The 24,003-nt window shown below is 46.9% G+C and overlaps 1 protein-coding gene across 1 annotated transcript in view; it reads left to right on the top strand.

Moving 5' to 3' along the window:
• The window catches only part of ROR1 (receptor tyrosine kinase like orphan receptor 1), a 177,684-nt gene extending 155,009 nt beyond the window's left edge, over positions 1–22,675 (top strand). Inside the window, exons 8-9 of the mRNA XM_056122206.1 lie at positions 1,432–1,643; positions 21,245–22,675. Of these exons, the coding sequence (XP_055978181.1) occupies positions 1,432–1,643; positions 21,245–22,675 (1,643 nt within the window). The remainder of the gene's footprint in view (positions 1–1,431; positions 1,644–21,244) is intronic.
• Positions 22,676–24,003: the final 1,328 nt, after the last annotated feature.

Below are 24,003 nucleotides of genomic sequence, written 5' to 3'. Positions count from 1 at the left end.
AAGTATGCATCATAGTTCTGTGTGTATTTTTATTTTTCCCCAAGTAATGGTCCAGCAAATGTATAAGATTTCAAAATACACGTCAAAGCATCAGCACTCAGTAATTCCTGAGATATGGCACTCATATGAAGCCATTTAAGAGGCATTCTTAGGTTTTCACACAGTGTTGTTAGGCGGTGATTCCGTGCTCGTGGGAGTCACAGATGTCATCCAAAATAGAGACTTCACTTTGGTTTGGAGAAGCAGCAGAAATGAGCAGCTCATTCAAGGTCACACAGCTAGCCAGGGCTGAGTAGCCTTGATTGTGGGCCCCTGCATTCTCAGTGACTTTAAGACCCCTGACACCAGCATTCTTTACAGTGGTGGATTACGCATCGATATATTTTTGTTTGGGGGCCACACCCAGAGGTACTAGAGAATTGTTACTGGCTTTGTGCTCGGACCTCACTCCTGCCAGGGATCTCAGGATCACACAGGGTGTTGGGGATTGAACCCAGGTCAGCTCTATGCCAGGCAAATGCCCAGCCCTCTGTGCTATTCCCCCAGCCCCTGTGGAGGTGGATTCTGGGCATTGCAGTCCCGACTCCCAAGGTTCGAAGCAGCCACAGTCCCAACATGAACTGTGAAGCACCATATGTGGGTGGACCTGGACCAGCTGCCAGGGGAAGAAGAACCCTCCCCTTCATATCCATTTGCTTTCCCTTCACATCCGGTGTAGACAGCTGTGGTCTTCAAACACAGATCTCTGGACCAGCACTGGTCTGTAGACATAAAAAGGTCAAAATTCACATGTCTACTACCCTGCCTTATCACTGCTTGTATGCAGGGCAGGTGCTGAGCTGCAGATATAAAATGTTGAAGAATGCTGGTACATAGCCCACTGACAATGGTGTTTGACTTCGAGGGTGTTGAACAGCTACAGGTCTGCTCCAGAAGAGGCCAACCTTCTTCGGGGACCAACCCAAACCAAAACCAACAGGCTTTCTGGGGTACCTTTGCAATCCTTCCACACTGAACCTTCCAAACATCACCTTCCAAACATTCTGGTGAAGGTGTGATAAAAACAGATGGTAATAAGTAAACATTCCTTTGTCTCTTTCCAAGTGGGGTTGGGTGTTCAGAAGATGTGCAGATGGGCTTGTCAAATCTGTCCAAATGGTAAAGCAAATGACCCGCCTTTACCATTTCAAAGAAGGACATTTCGGAAGCCAGAAAGGCCAAGGGTAAGGTGGTCCATGGTGATTCCAGTTTGATCCCCAGCGCCACATATGGTCCTCTTAGCCCAGGGTAAGGAATTCCCCTCTGAGCACTGCTGGCAAAACAAAAGGGAAATCCAACAAGGAAATGTTGTCCTCTTGCCCCTCTGCAGTGACAGGTGATGCACACCAGTGGCACTGGTCTCACGTTGGCCTTTTCCCATTCCACACTCAGATTCAAAGGACTCCAAGGAGAAGAATAAGATGGAGATCCTGTACATCCTGGTACCCAGCGTGGCCATCCCCCTGGCCATTGCTTTGCTTTTCTTCTTCATCTGTGTCTGCCGCAACAACCAGAAATCAGCGTCCCCACCCGTCCAGAGGCAGCCCAAGCACGTCAGGGGCCAGAATGTGGAGATGTCCATGCTGAATGCCTACAAGCCCAAGGTAACAGCCAACCCAGGGTGTGGTCCTGGCAGGCCTCATCTGGGGGGCTACAACAGCATGGGGTGGGGGAGATGGGGGTAGTAGCAACCTCAGGTACAAGTGGGTGCTTCCTGTTTGTCTGTTTTCTCAAGAAGGTAGGTTTTTGGGGGATGCTGAGTGATGTGAATTTGTGTTGATGTTGAATAAATAGCAGGGTGTGTAGGGGGAGGAAGCTGGGGACCAGAAATGGGCCGAATAACTTTGGGATTCTCTGCCTAAAAGAATCTCCCCCATGGGCTGGAGTGATAGCACAGCGGGTAGGGGGTTTGCCTTGCACACAGCCAATCCGGGTTCGATTCCCAGCATCCCATATGGTCCCCTGAGCACCTCCAGGAGCAATTCCTGATTGCAGAGCCAGGAGTAACCCCTGTGTATTGCCGGTGTGACCCAAAAAGCAAAAAAAAAAAAAAAATTCCCCCAGACCCTCAGGACCAGAATGGGAGTTCTGCTTCACCATTTCAAAGAAGGAAATTTGGGGGGCCACAGAGAACAAGGTTAAGGTGGTTACCTCATATATAGCCGATCCCAGTTTAATCCCCAGCTCCACATATGGTTCCCTGAGTTCAGAGTAAGGAAACATCCCTGATCACAGCTGGGTGCAGCCCCAAAACAAAACTGAAAACCAAGAAGGACATTTTGTACTCTTCTCCCCTCTTTCTGCAAGACGAACAGACGCACACATGGAGAGACAGACAAAGAAATTCAGTGTTGTTCGCTAACTTCACTGCCCCAAACCTCCTTTTCGGGCATTATGGATATACTTATTACTACCGTAATGCACATTTCAACTTTTATGATGGGAGTTTCTTCCTCTATTTAAATTTTTCTTCTATGCCTAATCTTGTCTAAGGGTTTGTTTAGACATTTCATGGCCTTTATTTTACTTCTGTGTTTGGAGCCATCCCTCACTATACTCAAAGCCTGCTCTTGAGTCTGTACTCAGGGATCACTCCTGGTGGTGTCTCGAGGACCCCATGTGGTGTCAGGGAACGAATCCAGGTCAGCCACCAAGTGGCTGAGATAGTTTAATGGTTAGGGCACAACCACCAAGTTGCCCTAATCATTGTACTATCTCTCTGGCCCCCGTTGGCTTTGTGAGGCTATTTTGCGGATCTGGCAGGCAGTAGCAAGATGCTGTAGTCACGGCCTGTTTCAAAGAAGCGTCACCAGCCTGCACTTTTGGAAGGCTGTTTTATGATCTTCTCCCTCTGCACTAGAGAAGCCGCCTCCTTCTTGCTTTTCCTCCCCATCTTTCAACATTCAGCTTGCTCAAGGTCCTGGCAAAGACCCCAGGGTCGCTGGCCCTTCCCTTCCGTGAAGCACATACACCACGTCTTAGATCTCAAAGACAACAGGGCCTTTCTCTCTGCAACTCAGCACCGCAGTCCCAGGCCTCTGGGGCGAGAGCATTCACTGGACTTCTTTAGGACTCTTGCAATCAAAAGGCTGCTTTTGCTTTCTGTTCCAACGAGGAGCATTCATGGAGTTGTTCAACAGATATTTGCCTTCTCTGTGGGCAAGTGGCCATCTTTTTCTTTTAAACCTACTAAGAGGAGTCCTATCTAAAAAAATTAGGTCCTGAAAAATCACTTTGAAGGTGATTTTCGGAAAAGTTGTCTTTATACTCAGACTCATTTATTCTTTTACCTGGTTAGCAGAGGACCATGACAAAGCCCTCTTTGACTTGATTTTGCTTTGTTCGTAGATTTTTTTTTAATTTAAAGAGACTTAAACTATTGTTTATTGTAAAGTCATATTTATTAGTGTGTTTCAGGGGTGAAAAGTTCATCTAAAAATATTCTGTCTCGGGGCTGGAGTGATAATATGGAGTGGTAAGGGACTTGGGTACTTGCCTTGCTTGAGACTGACCTGGATTTGATCTCCAGCCCCCCAGATAATCTCGTGAGCCAGGAGTGATCCCTGAGCATAGAGCCAGTAGTAAACCAAGAGCCTGGTGCTGAATGTGGTCCCCCAAAAATAAGAATAACAGTGCCTGCACCATTTAAAAAAGTAACAAATAAAAATGAAATATTCTGTCTCAAGCAAAATCATTTGCTTAAGTGAGATTTTCTATCTTTAAAAAGTCCAACATGAATTGCTAACCGTAACACCCAAAAGAAGAGAGTAAGAGGGAATTTGCCTATCACAGAGGCCAGGGGTGCAAAGCGATGGGGTGGCATGAGGGATACTGGGAACATTGGTGGTACAGAATGAGCACTGGTGGAGGGATGGGTACTCGATCATTGTGTGATTGAAATGTAATCACGAAAGTTTGTAAGTCTGTAACTGTATCTCATGGTTAAAGTTAAAAAAGACCCTCCCGTTGATCATCGATTTGCTCGAGCGGGCCCAGTAACGTCTCCATTGGAGACTCTGTTGTTACTGTGTTTGGCATATCGAATACGTCATGGGGAGCTTGCCAGGCTCTGCCGTGCGGGCGAGATACTCTCAGTAGCTTGCTGGGCTCTCCGAGAGGGGCAGAGGAATCGAACTGGGGTCGGCCATGTTGGCCACTTGTAAGGCGAACGCCCTACCACTGTGCATGGTAATTCATTTAAAAAAATGAAAAAAAAAATCCAACAGGAGCCATAGAAATAATGCAGCAAATCTTGCCTTTCATGATCTATGATCCCTGAGCACAAAACCAGACATAAGCTTTGAGCACTTCCAAGTGCAGTCCCCCAAAAAATAAAAAATAAATTCCTACAGAGGAATTGGGTTGGGGAGGGAGGGAGAGAAGGAGATGGGGGGAGGGGGAGAGAGAGAGAGAGAGAGAGAGAGAGAGAGAGAGAGAGAGAGAAAGAGAGAGAGAGAGAGAGAGAGAAAACACGAAGTGTGTAGAGCACTTGCCTTGCATGTGGCCAACCCAGGTTTGGTCCCTGGCTCTGCAAATGCTCCTCTGAGTACCATCAGGAGTGATTCCTGAACACAAAGCCAGGAGTTATCCTTGAACACCACTGGTGTGACCCCAAAACCAAAGCATTGAGACTCTGAAGTCCTTGGGAATCACAAAGGGGCCTAGAGAAGGTAGAGGTGGAGAGTCAGCCCACCTGACAGGGACTGTGGAACACCACATTCTGTAAAATCCAAAAAAAATGGGGGGTTGTATTGATTAACATCTCCCTGACCTTGGGACGTCTGCATTTAGCTTAGTTCTGTGAGAACCATGCGTGGTTGCTGTGTAGACAGTAGCACCCTCTGGGAGCTCCCTCTGCTGTGGTAAGACCCTAGGGACAAGCCCTTTCCATGGGAGAAAATGGTTCAGTCAGCCTCAGTCAGCCCTTCAGTTCCGTTTTGCGTGGAGGTCGGTGTCCCCTGCCTGATGCTGAGCGGCCTGAGTTTCTTGCTGATGCTCTGCAGATAAAGAATCCAGAGAGTTCTGCGGCGGGGAGAGGGCAGCCGAGCTGTGGGAGAGGTGGATATAAATTATCAGCTCTATCAGGAGCCTGTCTTGACCTTCTTAAACTCGGAGCGGTGCTGTGATTTGCACTTCTCGCTATCTGGCAGCTTGGTTAACAGCGTTCTACTTTTTGTCTGCCAGCACCAGACGAAAACATGATCTGAGATTTGGGCAGTGATGAGCCTTTGTGTCGGTACAGTCTGTCCCATGGGACACCCAGGGGCATGTACCTGTGTCTATGTGTTAGCGCAGTTTCCTGCTCACTCCCGTTATGAGAGGGAAGAGCTGTGATCACCGTCACGGATCAGTTCCTCCCACTCACCCCACCCCCACCCCAGGAGTGAGTTGGTCACCCAAGCTCACGGTTAGTAGGAGGAGAACAAGTTGGGTTCAGAGAGGAGGGAGTTCAGAATCTTCAGCACGTGGGACCCAGGTGATAATATAGCGGGTAGGGCACTTATTTTGCATGCAGCCGACCCAGGTTCGATCCTTGGCACCTCATATGGTCCCTTAAGCCTCACCAGGAGTGATCCCTGGGTAAAGAGCCAGGAATAGGTCCTGAGCATTTCTGGGTGTGCCCCGACCCCCCCCCCCCCAAAAAAAAAGAATTTTCAGACCTAGTGCTTGCCTGACCCTGGGACAACTTTTTCCGTGAACAAAACCTCTCTGGAAAGAAGAGTAGACGGCTGAACAATCTCCTACACAGAACCCCACTTGGTCAGTTTAGTTCAGCACTAATGGCAGCCGTCACCCTGGCTTATGGCAAGTCCTTCTGCATCTCAGGCCCATTCTGCCAGGTACCTGGGACCTTTGGCTAGCCTAGCAACAGCCTCCATCCATCATGGTGAGAGACACATACTAAATACCCTGCCATCAGTTTTCCCAAACATAATTTCCAGTGTTTCCAAATCAATTCTGAAGTGTGTCTACAAACATCCTGGTGCCATGATTTCTCCAAGGCAAAGCTTCAGTCTTTGCCTTAAACAGCTCGAGAGCAATAATGACCCCCCCAACCCCCACCCATTCCCCTCATGCCCCCTCCCCCCACCCCGCTGAACCGAGGCTTGGCTTCGTGGACTGCTTTGAGAAAGAGAAAGAAAACCCCAGAAACAAATGCTGATTTCTCCTCCTTCCTCTCCTAAGACACTTGGCTCCCCTCACCTCTGAGTGGTTCAGTTGTTTGTTTTGGTTCTTCCTGAGTGCCTTTCCTGGAAAAAGCACAAAGGACTCAGTAGGTCTTCAAGAAAACACTTCAGCTTAAACATCAGGTCTTTAAAACTTCTTGGAAAGGCCACGGACACACAAATGGGACACACACCTGTAAATCTGAAGAGGAAAGGACACCCCTGAGAAAACAAGAGACAAAAGCCTTGAGAACTAACCAGTTCGCAAGGCGGGGGGTGGGGGCAAGGGTTGCTTGGGGGGCCAGGAAAGAAAGGAATGAAGGAGGAAGCTGGTCGGCTTGGCCAGTTCAAATGTCAAGAGGCTCTTGGGTTCTTACTGGGCTGAAGGAATGTGCCCTCTGGGTTTCGGGTATCAGCTTCCATCTCTCTCCACTTGCTGAGCTGCTCCAATCTCACCCCACCCCAAGTGTTTGGATTCTAGAGAAGAGGCCCTCGTGGGGGTTGGGAGGGGGTCCTTTCAGTCAGGACAGTAAGCGCCATACATAGACGCAGGCGGGCCTGCCCTAGGTCCCCAGAGAAGCGATGGTGTTTTCAAAGTTTAAACTTTCTGTGAGGCCGGGATTTCCTTCTGATGAGCGGGAGGCGGGATGGGGGCCTTGAACCGTGGGGGACTGGGACTGCTTTCCCCACCCCCACCCCAGTCCCCTCCTCCCTGGCCTTGTGGCCTCTCTCAGCCCCTCACATGGCTATCTCTCCCACAGCTCTGCAGAGATGGCACTCCTGTCGCTGGCCCGTTGTTTATTTTCTTTGTTTGTTTGGCTGCAGATTCTGAGCCACTTGGCTGGATGAAGTAATCTGTGCTCATTTCTCTCTCTGAGATCGTCTGCCGAGGACTCCAGTCATGCAGGGAATTTAGGAGTATTTTCCCCCCCTTATGTTGTGTGATCAATTTTACAATCCGGGAAGGGGTCGTTTGTAAAAGAAATGTGGAAAAATTAAGCTTCTTGGAGAGACCTGGAAATGCTCTAAGTTCCCTTCTCCCTAGTTCTTTTCCTTCCCCTTCCTCTCTCCCTCCCCCCACCCCCCTCTCCTGTAATCTGGTCCATGTCTTAAAAAGCAGAGCAGGGGCTGGAGTGATAGCACAGCATGTCGAGCATTTGCCTTGCATGCGGCTCACCCGGGTTCGAATCCCAGCATCCCATATGGTCCCCCGAACACCTCCATGAGTGATTCCTGAGTGCAGAGTCAGGAGGAACCCCTGTGCATCGCCGGGTGTAACCCCCGCAAAAAAGCAAAAAGCAAAACCAAAACAAAACAAAACAGACCCGACTTTTCCATGAGGGAAAAGTTGTGGACTTGGTGTGGGGGCAGGGGGTGTGTAAGAGGGGTCAGAACCTGTCAGCAAGCACAGGCCCTTTAGTGCTTCAGGTATGAGCAGGGTGGGGGGGGGGAAGAGTTGACATTAAGGGAGCTTCAGTGGATTGACTACACCTATGGGTCGAACTCTAGCAGCTCCTGGCTCATAAAATGAACATTGCGACTGGAGCAATAGCACAGTGCATGCGGCCAACCCAGGTTCAATTCCCGGCATCCCATATGGTCCCCCGAGCACCACCACGAGTAATTCCTGAGTGCATGAGCCAGGAGTATCCCCTATGCATCGCTGGGTGTGACCCCAAAAGCAAAATAAATAAATAAAATGAACATCTCGGGGCCCATGGGCTTTTTTCCGGCTTTCGTGAGCCTCATCTTCAGCCAGCCTCTTCTTCGCTTCCACACAAGCCATCACTCCTTTGCCTCCCCAGCTGACAGAATCACTAAATGCACTGACACGGGATTATCTCCTCGGAGCCCCTTCCCCTTTGCCAGCGAAATACTTCTTCCATCTCTGGAAGAGACTTGCTTGGGTCTAGCTGCTTCCTGGAAGCCCCTGTCCTTTCCCCGGGTCATTGCTCATGGCGCAAACATGTCCTCAATCACTTGGCCCGTTGGGTCTGAAAGCCATTGCCTGTGCAGGCTCCTGAGCTCACCATTCTGGGACCTGACCTCAATGTCACATGCCTGGGCCCTCTAGATCACTGTCATAGACTCCTGTGGCCTGGTCCGGGTCTCCCTCTCCTTTTCTTTCTTACTAGCTTTCATTTTCTTTGCTACCATTTTAAAAGGCTTTCCTCCTCCTTGTACGTCTTCTCCCAACCCGCCCACCAACCATCACCCCCACCTGTGTCCCATGCTAACTCTTTTAATTTCCCCAGTGGCGCATCATCTAATATGCGTCAGCTCCTCCTTCCCTCTTCGTTTGCATTGATTTTATCCTCTGGCATCATTATTGTTCCTACGGGACACGATGACTCTCCCATCTGGAAGGATCCATCTCAGAGTATGAAATTCTTCAGCCCAGCACTCAGCAGTCCTTATGCTCTGTCTGGGCCTGGCTTAGCTTTCCAGCCACATTTTTTTTTCTGAATCGATGTCTGAGGTGGGGAAGTGGTGTGATATACTTTGAAGACAAGGATTAAGAGACAGAGTGGGAGGGAGGAAGATGCTTGCTGATCTTGGCTCTTACACTCATTGGCCTTGAGAGTTTGAGCAAGTAAGTTGTCTGCATCTTTCTTTTCTCATCTGAAAAGAGATGTGCCCCCTTGGGGAGCACGTGGCTGCCACTTTCTCACAAGCACACAAGAGCTATTTGTCACAATTGCTTTTGCTAGAGTACATGAGCGACCATCAACCTTCCCATCAACTCTCAAGTGCTGTGCAGAAGATAATGTGGCATGAGGAAGAAACTGTAGACTGCTCCTCACTATTAATGAGGATGAGGAGAAAGCAAGGGAATGACAGCTAACATCAGAGAGGTGGCACTTGGCATACCGCTGGACCCATATAGTGGACATGAATTTCCCTGTCTTACACTCTGTTGGCACCCTGATCTAGTTGGATGGGCAAGACTGGAGAGTAAAGAGTGAGAGTCTGGTTGGAGCCTCAGCTTAACCCTATGTAGAAACTTTCCTTCCTGGGGAGAGGATTGTCTGTGGATATATGTATCATACATGGGAATTACAAATAAACTAATACAGGCTTAAGCTCAGTGGAACATTTATAATGTCCCTAGGTAGTAAATACTATTTTGGGTATGGCCAAGGAGGTAAGAAAACTAATGTTTTGGGGCTGGAGCGATAGTACAGTGGGTAGGACGTTTGCCTTGCACGCGGCAGACCCAGGTTCGATTCCCAGTATCCCATATGGTTCCCTGAGCACTGCCAGGAGTGATTTCTGAGTGCAGAGTCAGGAGTAACCCCTGAACATCGACAGGTGTGACCCAAAAAGTAAAACTAAATAAATAAGGAAACTGAGGTTTTATGTATTACCGGCCAAGTAAGGAAGCTTTCTATTGACTTTATAAAGTTACTGAACACAGGACCAACCACGAATACCACCAAGTGCTCAGAATGGCTCTCAGAAAGATGTGAAGCAGGAAAGAACAGATGCTGCAATCCTCTTACTTTCAGAAAGGGGCAGTCAAATTTGCTGTGAACGTGGGTGGTGGGCAGATGAACGCACGTGCCCTCCAGAGCCAGTATGCTGTCTTTGACGACATCTATCACCTACAACATGAAAGGTGTTGACCTCTCGGCTTTTAAAATGCAGTCAGTTCCATCTCTGAGTGTAGTCTATTATTTCACCGTTCCAACGCCATTGGCCTAAGAACCAGTCAGATGTGCCAGAAAGGAAGGGAGGAAAGGAGCGGAGGCTTTGTAGTCATGTGAATTGCTGTCAGCCTCCAAGTCCAGACACACAGGAACTTCACATCATCTATTCTCCCAAGCTCTTGTGCCCAGCTTGTGCAGCAGCTGCTTCTGAGTGGTGATTGTTTGTCTCAGGCAACTATGGCTCAGCCAGGGGAAGATTGAGACTAAATCCATGAGCAACTAAGCCACAGTGTTCCATGTTTAACCGTATGAACAGCGTGGAGCCCTTTATGGACACAGTGAAACTAACCTCCTCTTCCTCCCAAATATTCCAACTTTGCAGTCAGACAGAGCTGCCTCCAAATCTTGACATTGTCCATTTAATAACTGTGCTACTTGAAACAAGTCACTGGATAGATCAGTGAATGCCTTAATTTCTTAGCCCGTGAAATGGGGAGATGGTGGTATAAGTTTTACAGGATTCTGGTGAAGATGCCGAGCACTTAGAAAGATGACAGGGAGTGCAGGAATTGCCATTCAGAAGAGAAACTCCGGAGCCTGGATTTGTAATCAACTGATCCGCTCCTCAGGTTGTTCATCTGTAAAAGGAGGTTAGTTGAGAGTGACCAGTCTCTTGGGCATTAGAAGGATGAAACAAGTTCATCTGCCTAATGAACTTAGTACTTAGGCTGAGTACTCACAGATCACAAGATCTGGAAACAACCTGAGCGTCCACAAACAGATGCCTGGATAAAGAAGCTGTGGTGTGTGTGTGTGTGTGTGTGTGTGTGTGTGTGTGTGTGTGTGTTTGTGCACAATGGTATACTTTGCAGCTGTAAGAAAAGACAAAGTCATACAGTTTGTAGCCACATGAATAGAATTAAAGGGTAACATGCTGAGCGAAGTAAGAAGAAGGACAGAAACAGAGTGACCTTTCTCCTGTGTGGGCTATCACAAAACATAGGACAATAATGGCCAAAGGCAACGGAACCTGAGAACTGATCTAAGGAACTGAGCTTACCAAGGGCAGGGTGCAGAGGAGTGGGTGAGAGGGAACCCTGAGACCATGGTGGCTGTATGCATGAAACGATCATGAACTCTATTGTAAATCATGGTGCTTCCAATTAAAAAAGAAATCCCAGCCAACTCTGAATGAAACAACCTGATGAAAGAGCTTGGTTTTGCTCAAGTCCCTTTGCCAAAAGTCTCAGTTTCCAAGAATCCATGGCACTCAGTGAGGACTTCCTGTGGCTGTCTGACCCAGAAAGCCATCTTAGCTCATTCCCGTGCTTCTCAAAGTGCATCCAGCTCAGAAGCATCATTATCCTGCGAAAACATGTCAGCAATGCAGAGTCCTGCCTCTAGAATCAGAAACTCGGGGACAGGGGCTCCTAGGTCTGGTCTGACGGAGTCTGTGCTGCTTAGTATTTGAAGTTCAGAGAACAAGTCAGTCCCTAAGGAGTACATCTGTCAGGGAAAATTGTGCTTAATAAAACAGGATCTGGTACTCTCCTGCTAGGACCCATAAATACCTTCTATTTTAATAGAGTCAGGATCTGCCTGTTGTTACTCTGAAGCATGTAAGGACAGTCCACAGCATGGATCCCACTCTTCTGCAGATGCTCTGATCTTGCTGGAATCCACAAATGTTTGCAGCCACAGAGATTGTATCAAAGGGACCTGGACTGACAGAGCACAGGAAAGGAGTCTGTGGGTGTGGCGTTGTTGTATGACTATGAACCTGGACGTTTTTCTGCACTTGCTTTGGAACCGTCTTTCTGTCCCCAAGAACTGTCCTGAACTCTCCCCTGCTTCAGATGCTTCTTTTAATCTGTGTCTCTGCCATGAGTTAGATTCAGAGCCTATCCAGGTGAGCGATACATAGTTACTCGGGGGGGAATCCATTCTGCCTATAATACTCGGTGGTGATCCCACAACCATCACCTCATTTCCTGTGGTCATCACAAATATAAAAGGAGCAGGACATGCTGGCTTAGCATTTAACTGTGTAACCTAAAGAGTCAAGCGCCTCGCAAGCCCAAGAGTGACTTCCCAAAGGCAGGAGATGAAGTCACTGCATCCATTCTCTGTATCTATCTGCCTCCTACACAATTTTTTTAGTACTCTACCCATTTGTCATTGCTTCTATATCTAAGACATCTGTACCAGGTATCCATCATAAAACGTCACCTGGCCTGGTGCTCATTATTTGAGACAGTACTACAGTCTTCACGGCTCAACAGTTTAGGTCTGAAATCGATCTTCTTCTGGGAGGAGTACATTCGAAGTCTCGTAAGATTGCTTTTCCAAAATGGCTAAAGGAAGAAATTCCCTTCGATTTTAGAACGTATCAACTTCTCCATCAATTCTGACTCCTTCCCCCTCCACCCCAAGTTATATCATTTTTAAACCACCCTGCGGCAGATGTGTGTTTACTTTGAGAAGTAAAAATGTTAACATTTAAACTGAAAGGCTGTTTCAGTTTTAAGGTACTTAATTGCCTTACAGCATATAATAAACGGAGCCCATCTTGTCATTCAACTAATGGAGGGAGTGATAAAGAGATAGCAGCCTGGGACCCTATTCATTCCAGCTTTTCTTTGTACTTGGTTTACTTTGGCACGGAGCCGCCTGTGTATTTTACACTTCCTTACATTTTGTACATCCCCGTATGACAAATACTTGTCAAACAAAAACTAAACAGATTTATAACCCCTTCACTTGAAATGAGCCAAAATTGAACTGCCAAAACTTTATGACTTCATTTTCTTTCATAGTTTTCCACTACATTGGTTCAAACAGACAGCCCCCCCTCAAGGTCAAGCAGAGGTCATTTCACTTTCATTACTAAAATATAATTTACAATATGCCAGACCTAAACAAGTTTAGCCTAAAGGGTTTGTATAATGTAAACCATCTGTTCCTCTACAATACAGCTCATTTCCTGCCGTCACCGAACAGTCTCCTGACTGCTTCTTTAAGGGTTTTTATGATTTTTTAACTAGTCAGGATTTATGTAAAATTTGAAAATGAGTCTGTAGTTAAGACTCATTTGTACCAAGTAACCTGAGCATTTAAAAAATGCAAATCACTGTGTAAATGGTTCCCCTGAAACCAAACTCTGAGTTGGGATTTTTTTTTCCTCTATGCCCCTGCTGCACAGGTGTTCTGAACACGGCGTTTGTGAACTCTGCCATTTTAGTGGTTTTCTGTGATTCTTTCCAAAGCAGCTCCGTGTGGTTCTGGCTAAGGGGAAGAACTTTTTCCTTCGGTAGACCTGAGGGGTTGGGATGGAGTGTGACAGCTTTCACCTGATACACAAGAGAGATGACTAGAGACTTTTGAGATCAGAATGGACCTTTTTCTGCTCCCCAGAGAGAGAGGACAATTAAAATATCAGAATATCCACCCACCACAGGCTGACCAAAGATGTCAGGGCCTCAGCTGGGCCTCCAGAGACATCAGTATCACGTCGGAGTTGCAGGCCCCAGAGAGTTGGAGGGTCACTGGTTTCCAACAGAAAGTAACAGATGCTTTCCTAAGCTTCTTTCTCCATCTATGAAATGATGGCCTTCTCTTTCCAACGGCCAATCCAACATATTAGCTTATCTCAGTGGAGGGGAATGCAACCAGCTTCTTAGCTGTGACACCCCAGGGGCTTGTGTTGAACCCAGTGCCAAGGACCTGTCTGCCCTCCCCTCCTTTCTCCCCAGGCTTGGAAGTTGGGCCTTCTGGCCTCTTGTCCCATATCCCACCTCCAACTCTTCCATGTGAGTTCTTGGTCCCTCCCCGAATCCTCTGGGAGTAGACCACACTTACTCAACCTTCCGCCAAAGCCTCTGACACAAATCTTTCCCTTTCCAAAGCATTTTTTAGGTAACCAACAACTAAGAGAACAGAACCAAGAAAGCGTAATGGCAGGAAATTTAACAGAGTGTCTAAACAAAGAAGATTGCTTAAGTGCTTGAGGCAGTAGATGGATTTAATTCATGTGCATGTCTTCAGCTTCTTGGATCACTTCTCTCCAGACAATAAGATTGCTTCAGGAACACTTACAAAGGAAGGGGAAATGACTTTCATACATTATCATATGGAAATCCCAAGTTTACCATGAAAATATTATTATTATTATTATTATTATATAGTTCACTGTATCACTGTCATCCCATTGTTTGTTGATTACTCGAGCAGGCTCCAACCCTGAGATTTTTAGCAGCCTCTCCTTACTCATCTTTCCTAATGATTGGAGGCTCTTTCAGGGCCAGAGGAATGAGACCTGTTATTGTTACTGTTTTTGGCATATCAAATACGCCACAGGGAGCTTGCCAGGCTCTGCTCGTGCTGGTGGGATACTCTCGGTAGCTTGCCAGATTGCCGGGCTATCTGAGTGATATATAGATAGATAGATAGATAGATAGATAGATAGATAGATATAGATAGATAGATATAGATATATTTCTCTATGATTTGTTGCCTACTGCCTGAATCCCATCAAATATGGTTTGGCAATTATGGAAAATAGGTAGGAAGTGTCTTATGGTGTGTGCAGGAATACGTTCACTCTTATGTGAGGCTTGGTCTGAGCGTGTGGAAAGTGGCCTGGAGCATGGCAGAGGTTGGGTAGTGGAGGTCGGCTGCCAGAGCTGGGCCCCTTGGGGCAAGGAGGGCTCTCACCCGCCTCCCTCTGGGGCTCTGTGAGTGAAAACAGCCTGGCACGGAGTCCGATGTCATGGTTATGGGAGCCTCATTTTATGCTCAGGAGAAGCAGCTGTGAGTTCTGGAGGGTGGCTGATGAGGTTATCTGGCTGGCAGGGAGTGGCTTATGGGTGTGACCCCTGGGTCACTGGAGACTGGGGGAAGCAGGCAGAGGATCTCTGCTCCCGGGTGCTGTTGAGCCCAGAGTCTAAGGTCAGAAGGTTCCTGATTACCTGGGTTCAGAAACTTGTGACCTTAGAGTTAACATTTCAAAAATATTATATTATTTCACATGTTTAGAAAAAGAGGTTCATAAAATTGGGGGTGTGGGGTTGGAGCAATAGAACAGGGGTAGGCCTTGACATGGTTGATCCAGGTTCACTCTCTGGCACCTCATATGATACCCTAGCACTGTCAGAAGTAATTCCTGAGCCTAGAACCAGGAATAACCCCTGAGCATCACTGGATGTGACCCCAAAAGCAAAAAAAAAAAAACAGAAAAGGGGGGGAGACCTCCAGGTCTGTACCTGTTGATGCTTGGTGGACCAGGTGGTGTTAGGCTCTAACCAGGGTCAGCTACATGCAAGGGAAGTTCCCTATCCACTCTACTATCTCTCCAACACCTCCAGACGGATTTTTTATTTTTGTATTAAGTTAATTGATACTTGTTAAGTGCTGAGGACTGTGTCTGACAAATAATAAGTATCATATAAATATTAACTACTACTGCTATAAGGCAATAATGTTAAGAGGTGAACTTAGATTTATAAGCATCGAACACCAACGAGAGAGAGGGAAGCAAGAGTCATAAGCCCTCCTCTATCTGTCTGATACTCCTGGGTTTAGCTTTGAATCCCCATTTTCCCTCAAAAGTAGTAAATTGCTCATTCCCTTTCCCTTACTTTTTCACCAACCAGCCTATCCAATCTCGATCTCTGTCAGCTTCAGTATTTTTTTTTTTTTTGGCTTTTTGGGTCACGCCCAGCGGTGCTCAGGAATTAGCCCTGGCGGTGCTCAGGGGACCATATGGGACGCTGGGACTCGAACCCAGGTTGGCCACATGCAAGGCAAATGCCCTACCCGCTGTGCTATTGTTCCAGCCCCAAGCTTCAGTATCTTTTATAGCTCAAAAAAGTATTAACCTCCCCTGCCATTTCAGAAACCCTCCCAGGAGCTGCACTGAGGGACAACATCAGGCAGAGTTTGGATGGAAATGCCAGTTACAGGAAATCCCATCTTATAGGAAAGAATCCAGGGCTCTCTTATTTCATACACAAAGTTACCTCTGTTTCTCCCGTTCATTCACCCAGATCAAAAGGAAAAATAGCTGTGTTTGCAGAAGTCTTTCCTTTTATCTTATTCAATCAAACTGAAAGGTGATAGGTAGGTAGATAGATAGATAGATAGATAGATAGATAGATAGATAGATAGATTAGATAGACAGACAAACAGACAGACAGACAGACAGACAGACAGAGATATATTGGTGTTGGGGCAATAGTAGAGCTGATACCATGCCTGCCTTGTGAATGGCCAGCCCGGGTTCCATCTCCAGCATCCCATATGGTCCCTTGAGCACCACCAAGAGTAGTTCCTGAGTGCAGAGTCAGGAGTAAGCCCTGAGCATCACCAGGTGTGGCCCCCAAAAAACCTAAAATTATGTACAATATATAGGTATATATCATATTAGATATACTATATAATAAAATTATATTACATATAAAATATTTCAATATATTAAGTAAATATTTAACAATAAACAAATATATAATAAATAAACATTTAATGTATTAAATATAATATATAATAAAATATATTAAAATATAATATATAAACTATATATGGATAATATAAACATCTATATCTACTTATATATGCATATTTTGCGTATATCATATATTTGTAATATGTTTTTATATTTTTATTTATTATATATATGTAATACATAAATTGTATATATTGACCAAGGGTCGAATCTAGGTCTCATGTATGCAAGGCACGCACTTTACACTCAGCCATACTCCCAGCCATAAGTCATACTTTTTTATACAATAGTTTGCTTTGTGTCTCTTTTTTTAAGTAGTGTAACTTTTGACTCAGTAGAGTATGGTAGATCTAATAAATAGAATATTAAATAATTAAAAGAATTCAGGAGTACACATTCTATGTGTGGATATATAAAAAAAAAACTCTGAAATCCTATTGTTAAGTTAAAAAATAAAATGCAAGAGAGCTTCAGGGATATCTCAGGAGTAGATCACTTGCCTTGCATGCATGAGACATATGTTCAATCCCTGACAACACACACACACACACACACACACACACACACACACAGGTTGTTTTTTTTTTTTTTTGCTTTTGAGAATTGTTAATATAGTCACTTGGCTCAAATATGTAAACATGTAGAAAATCTTGAATTTAAGAAAAATAGAAGTCTTTCCTGGGACTGAAGCAATAGTACAGCTGGTAAGGCAGTCACTCACCTTGCACATGGTTTGACCCCAAACACCCCACTGGTCCCTCAAGTCCTGCCAGGAATGACCCCTGAGCCCAGAGCCAAATGATGGTACAGGATAAGGCTCTTGCCTTGCCTGCAGTAACTCCAACATGGTTTGGAATCCCCCAGCACCACATCTGGTCCCTGAGCAAAGCCACGTGTGGCCCCCAAACAATAAGAAGCTCAATAAGATGAAATAAAACCTTTCTCCTGGTTCTCAGCCCCGTATCACTGTGCTAAGCACCACGGCTTCCCAAGTATCTTTCTGAACTTCCTCCATGCTTCTGTGAAGACATAGGAATATCATCCTTTTTCCTCCTCTTTCCCATAAAAGCAGTGCATATAGCACAAACTATTCCTATGCTTTCTTCTACTCTCCTTCCCCACCGCTTTGAGGCAATGACTGGAGTCACATCCTTTCATTGTGGTGCTCTCACACACTTCTTTCAGTGTGCCAGAGAGCCCTGGGCTTTGTTGTGGCATTGGGAATGATAAGCCACAATGCCTCCAAGATCACACTTAGCAGGGATGATGGTGCCCGGGTGCCTTAGCAGGGATTGAGTTTGTCCCCTTGCAGCTACAAGGCAGAGTCTTGACCCAGCTGAGCTACCCCTGAGCCTCTTGTGCTTTTTTTTTAATTTAGCAATAGGATTTTGGAGACGTTTATCTAGACATCGGAAGCATCCTCATTCATTTTTACACCTATCATTTTATTTATTAGACCCCAGCTAATTTATTTGATCAGTATCCTTTAGATGGACTTTGGGTCATTTCTCATTTTTGTGACCTTAAACAATAAAATAACTGGACTACATCAATAAAAAATTATTTACTGTTTGAAATGACTTCACCATGGCTTTCTGCAGAAGCAAGAAAGACAGTTCCTGTAAGACAGTTCCAAACATAAATTCCACCAAAGCTGGTCTAATGAATAAATGAGCGATATTGATAGTGAGGGCTATTGTTTGCATAGGAAAATTAAAGCTTCAGAAATCTCCATTCCACTTTAAAGGGAGCGATAGCACAGCAGGTAAAGCGTTTGCCTTGCACGTGGTTGACATGGCTGACCCAGATTCGATTCCTCTGCCCCTCCCAGAGAGCCTGGCAAGCTACCAAGAGTGTCTCGCCCACACGGCAAAGCCTGGCAAGCTCCCCGTGACATATTTAATATGCCAAACACAGTAACAACAAGTCTCACAATTTGTTGTGAGACATTACTGGTGCCCGCTCCAGCAAATCGATGAACAATGGGAGGACAGTGCTACTATTCCCATATTTCCAATTCAATACATAGTGAATTCACATACATCAAACAATAGATGCATGTATAATTTTAATATCTTATTTAATATTTTATTTTAATCTCTTCAGTCTTTAAAGACAGTGTTTTTTTCTTTGGAAAATTCTGACTTTGGAAGTTCACTGGACTTCAGTTTTCTTGACATATTTCTTAACAAAATAAAATTGGTAATAACAAAAAAAAGGTAGATATTTTGCTGCAAGTTTATTTATACTTATAATTAGGTTAATGGGCATTTTGCTGGAAAAAAACCAGCATAGAATACAACACATTTTCATGGATTTTTTTTTATTTTTTTATTAGTGAAACACCATGAGGTACAGTTATAGACTTATAAATTTTTGTGCTTGGGTTTCAGTTATACAATGATCAAGTACCCATCCCTCCACCAGTGCCCATCCTCCACCACCACGGGTCCCAGCATCCCTCCCACCCCCCTGTCATGGATTTTTAAATTAGTAAAGTGTGGATCAGAGAAAACTTTTCCTTGATTTTATTTTGATCTCCTTTTTCATTTTTTTTCAAACGTTTATAAGCTGTTGTTTTAAACTCTGTACAGAGCTTTGAATCCCATATGTATTTGCAACTTTGTTAACTACACTTGAGATAGTTCGGCAGTGTTATCTAAGATATAAAGATTTAAGGTACAGGGATTATTTTAAAAATCACAGTTTATTTACAAATGCGTTGCCTTTATGACTTTTTTCCCTAACTAATGAAACTAAATGTCAGACTAGATTTGAGACGAATTTCAACAATAGCTAAAAACACATGACACTATAAACATTTACTATCGAGATCAAATGTCACAGTTTCGTACTTAATGTCATTGTGAGCTAGATAGATGCTTTCTCCTATCTGTTTTAAGCTTACTCTGTAAATAGCCCACTCACTTGAAAAGCAGCATGGGTGTTGATTGATAAGAAGAACAGTGCCTCCCTTCAAGATATTAAAATATGGTGAGAGGACAAAATATAGTTTTAAAAAGAATGGATACAGAAGAGTAATGGTCGCTGAAAATCAAATAGCCCTGACCATGTGCCAGACATCATGCAGGGTGCCTTACATCTACTTATTTAAATTTTATAAGGGTAGGCAGGAGAGCTAACACAGGAGTTAAGGTGCTTTGTCTTGCATGTGGCTGACCCTAGTTTTGTCCTGAACACCACTGGGTATAGCCCCAACATTCTTCCCCCACCCATACACATAAACACACACACACACACACACAATCATGTATAAGGGGCTGAGAGATAGCAGTTGTTTGCAGTCATTACCATCCCACTTTATAGCTGTGATAACTGAGGCTAGAGGGAGTGGTTCAGTGATCTTTCTCCAGCATGGCAGGCTGCTGGGAATTGAACTCCTGCTTGGATTGTCTGGTTGTGAGTGTCTTATAGGAGAGTTCCCACCCCATGGTCTGTCCCAAACGGTGACACTCAGATAAATCAAAGGGGCTCAGTTGGGGTAAAACCAGAGAGAGTCTCCAAGGAAGCCAGGATATGCTTGGTAGAGGGAGCATACCCCAAATCTTCCTTTGCCGTGAGCACCTCGTTTTGGCTTCTCCAACTTTGAGCACAGTAAATAGCCAAAGAATTGGAGAGTATTGAGGGAAAATGGGAAGGGAAGAATATTCTCAGTGTCTGGAGATGGCTGATGAGTTCCGTGGACTCGACTGGGCTCTCCTGGGAAGGGGGCACAGAGGTGGGGATCTGACCCCATCATCTCGGTGCCAAATTGAGAGTTCAGACTGGCTCACCTGGTGCACAGCTTCTCACACTCACGTTCATCCCAGACCCTGGGCTCTGTCCTGGTGCATTCTGATTTCCAAGGGTCTGAATTGGGGGCCAGTGGCTGGCCCTGACCTCCGCTGAGTAGCAGGACTGGGCATAACACTGGACACACTGGTTGGCATCAGGGTGTGAATGGCAGGGCTGTGAGAGTGATAGAGTCGCCGTGGCATTGGATGGAATGTGATGGAGGAGATTAGAACTTAGGTGGTGTATGTGGCGAGGTGACACTGGACCCCTAAGACCCTTAAACATTCACACTCTTGTGAGCCAATGATACGCCAATAAAAGATACAATAACAGTGTGAATGAAATGTTAAATGTATGTATTTTGATCTTATGACCCATAATATTACTCTGCCTTTTTTTTATTTAATACTGCATTGTCTGTGGGGTTCATATTTTCTTCCCCTGTCATATGTCATCCAAAAAGGAAAATTAAAATAGGAATGCATATTTGCTTAAAGATAAAAACAGCTGGAAAAGTAGCACAGGGGTTAAGGTACCTGCCTTTACTGCAGCTGACCCTGGCACCTTGTATGGTCCCCTGCACACTGGCAGAAGTGACCGCTGAGCACAGAGCCAGGAGCAATCCCTGAGCACTGCCAGGTCTGGCCCAGAAACAAAAGCAAAAACAAAAAATAAAATAGATAAGAGGAGTATGAATATTAAAAAGAAGTGTACGATTGGCAATTGCTCTAAGTTGCTCTAAGTTGTAGCAAGCAATAAGGACTTGGGAGAGAGATCACAGAGATGGTGCACACCTTGGCATTCAGGAAGCCAACGTTTGGCCCCTGATTGGTCTGGTCCACCGGGTGACACTGGGAGCAATGGGGACTACCACCACATCCGGCCCCAAGCCCCCACCAACAAAAGACATGTTTTTATTTTTAGGGACTGAAGAGATATTACAGGGGATATGATGCTTGCTTTGCATACAGCCAACCTCGTTATCCCTCCCCCCACTCCACCACATATGGTTGACTGAGCACAGAGCCAGGAGTAAGCCCTTAGCACAGCAAAAAAAAAAATGCCTTAAACACTCTTTCTTTTCTTTCTCACAGAGCAAAGCCAAAGAGCTGCCCCTTTCCGCGGTGCGTTTCATGGAAGAGTTGGGCGAGTGCGCCTTTGGGAAGATCTACAAGGGCCATCTCTATCTCCCGGGCATGGACCACGCGCAGCTGGTGGCGATTAAGACCTTGAAGGACTGTAACAACCCGCAGCAGTGGAGCGAGTTTCAGCAGGAGGCGTCCCTGATGGCCGAGCTGCACCACCCCAACATCGTCTGCCTGCTGGGCGCCGTCACCCAGGAGCAGCCCGTGTGCATGCTGTTCGAGTACATGAACCAGGGCGACCTGCACGAGTTCCTCATCATGCGCTCCCCGCACTCCGACGTGGGCTGCAGCAGCGACGAGGACGGGACGGTGAAGTCCAGCCTGGACCACGGGGACTTCCTGCACATCGCCGTGCAGATCGCCGCGGGCATGGAGTACCTGTCCAGTCACTTCTTCGTGCACAAGGACCTGGCGGCGCGCAACATCCTGATCGGAGAGCAGCTGCACGTCAAGATCTCTGACCTGGGCATCTCCCGGGAGATCTACTCGGCCGACTACTACCGCGTGCAGACCAAGTCCCTGCTGCCCATCCGCTGGATGGCCCCCGAGGCCATCCTCTACGGCAAATTCTCCTCCGACTCCGACATCTGGTCCTTCGGGGTGGTGCTCTGGGAGATCTTCAGCTTCGGCCTGCAGCCCTACTACGGCTTCAGTAACCAGGAGGTGATCGAGATGGTGCGCAAGCGGCAGCTGCTGCCCTGCTCCGAGGACTGCCCGCCGCGCATGTACGGCCTCATGACCGAGTGCTGGCACGAGATCCCGGCCCGCCGGCCCCGCTTCAAGGACATCCACGTGCGCCTGCGCTCCTGGGAGGGGCTCTCGAGCCACACCAGCTCCACCACGCCGTCGGGGGGCAACGCCACCACGCAGACCACCTCCCTGAGCGCCAGCCCCGTGAGCAACCTCAGCAACCCGCGCTACCCCAACTACATGTTCCCCGGCCAGCCCCTGGCCCCGCAGGGCCAGATCGCGGGCTTCATCGGCGCCCCGATGGCCCAGAACCAGCGCTTCATCCCCATCAACGGGTACCCGATCCCGCCCGGCTACGCCGCCTTCCCGGCCGCCCACTACCAGCCCGCGGGGCCTCCCCGGGTCATCCCGCACTGCCCGCCCCCCAAGAGCCGCTCCCCCAGCAGCGCCAGCGGCTCCACCAGCACCGGCCACGTGACCAGCCTGCCCTCGTCCGGCTCCAACCAGGAGGCCAACATCCCCTTGCTCCCGCACCTGTCGGCGATGCCCAACCACCCCGGAGGTATGGGCATCGCCGTGTTCGGCAACAAGGCGCAGAAGCCCTACAAAATGGACTCGAAGCAGCCCTCTTTGCTAGGAGACTCCAATATCCACGGACACACCGACTCGATGATTTCTGCAGAACTGTAACCCGCTGCTGCTGGGGCGGCCGGAGGTGGGCTTCCCCCCCCCCCCCAGAAGCTGCATGCAGGGTGAAGGGGCGTGTAGGGGGGGATGCAGAGATGTAGATACAAATGTTGTTGTTGTTGTTTTCACCCAAAGGAAATTTCAAGAGGAGCAGACATGGCGACAGGTACCTTCTGTGAAGTGTAGTTGGGTCTCACCCCACCCCAAGCAGGGCAGACACCCAGCCAAGCCAAAAGAGAGAAAAGAAAAACGCCAAATCATGGTAGGATGGTTCATTCTGTCGGGATGCAGGATGCACACCGTGCCTTGGGAGGGGTCTGAGTGGTTTCCGGTACTGAAGACTGTTCCCCCCGTGATGAGGAAGAGAGCCTCACCACCGAACAGCGAACCCCCAAAGGAAGACCGAGTGGTGTTTTGTGTGCTCACTGCCCGTGGCCAGGACTGGCCTCTCCCCAACGTGTATATACCGTGGCATTTGTCTACCTGCTGACTTCGCTTTCGGACAGATGTTCAGGAATTCGGTTGATTCACTTTAGACTCTATGCATGCTTATATGGAAGGGATGCTCAGAATCAATGATGACACCTTAGGCCAACTTTGGAAATGAGCCATAGGACCAGTCCAGGTGCCCTGCGACTGCCTAACCAGTAGGGCTTCTTTGGGGAAAGTACCACATGTGCCTCTTCGTGAATCTCCTCTGCTAATCAGGAAAACCTTGCCTCCCAGGTGTTCTGTACACGCCCTCCTCGGACTAGATGGAGATACTGGTATTGATGGTGGATAACTCATTCTATTGCCCGAGGAAGGCATTGCCAAAGCGGGCAGGGACAGGGAAAGAAAGGCATCTAAAGTTAGGTCAGCATCTACAAGAGAGAGATAGCCTTTCCTGTAGGGACAGCCTCGAAGGCGCTTCCCAGGGACCAGTAACCTGGGAGAAGGGAAGGGTTTGTAGATGGTCAACTAGGTGCTGGCACCCACCTGTTCCCCATCATGGCCCAGAGGGTGGAGGGGCACACATCCTGAGTTGACTCTGCAGAAGTAGAGACTCTGCAGAACTAGGACGGACACCCATAGCTAGTACATTTAAAATTCTCTCACTTTATTTTTTTTTGGGGGGGGGGAATCTGAAAATGTGCACAGACTTTATTTCCACACCAAGTTATGATCGTTTTTATTCATAGAGTTAGTGGGTATCCAAAGAGACTGAATTCTACTTTGTGAACTATTTCACTATTTTAAAAGGAACCCCCCCTCCCCAAGAAAAACAGCAAGTCACAAGTTCTTACTTCAAAGGGAACTGAGAAGTAAAATTTTTAGGCTGGTAAATCAAA

The sequence above is a fragment of the Sorex fumeus genome, unplaced genomic scaffold, assembly GCF_029834395.1.
Source record: "Sorex fumeus unplaced genomic scaffold, SorFum_2.1 ptg000045l, whole genome shotgun sequence".
In the NCBI taxonomy this organism is placed as follows: Eukaryota; Metazoa; Chordata; class Mammalia; order Eulipotyphla; family Soricidae; genus Sorex; species Sorex fumeus.
The sequence above is the reverse complement of the archived record's forward strand: the minus strand, read 5'-3'. Positions and strand labels throughout refer to the sequence as shown.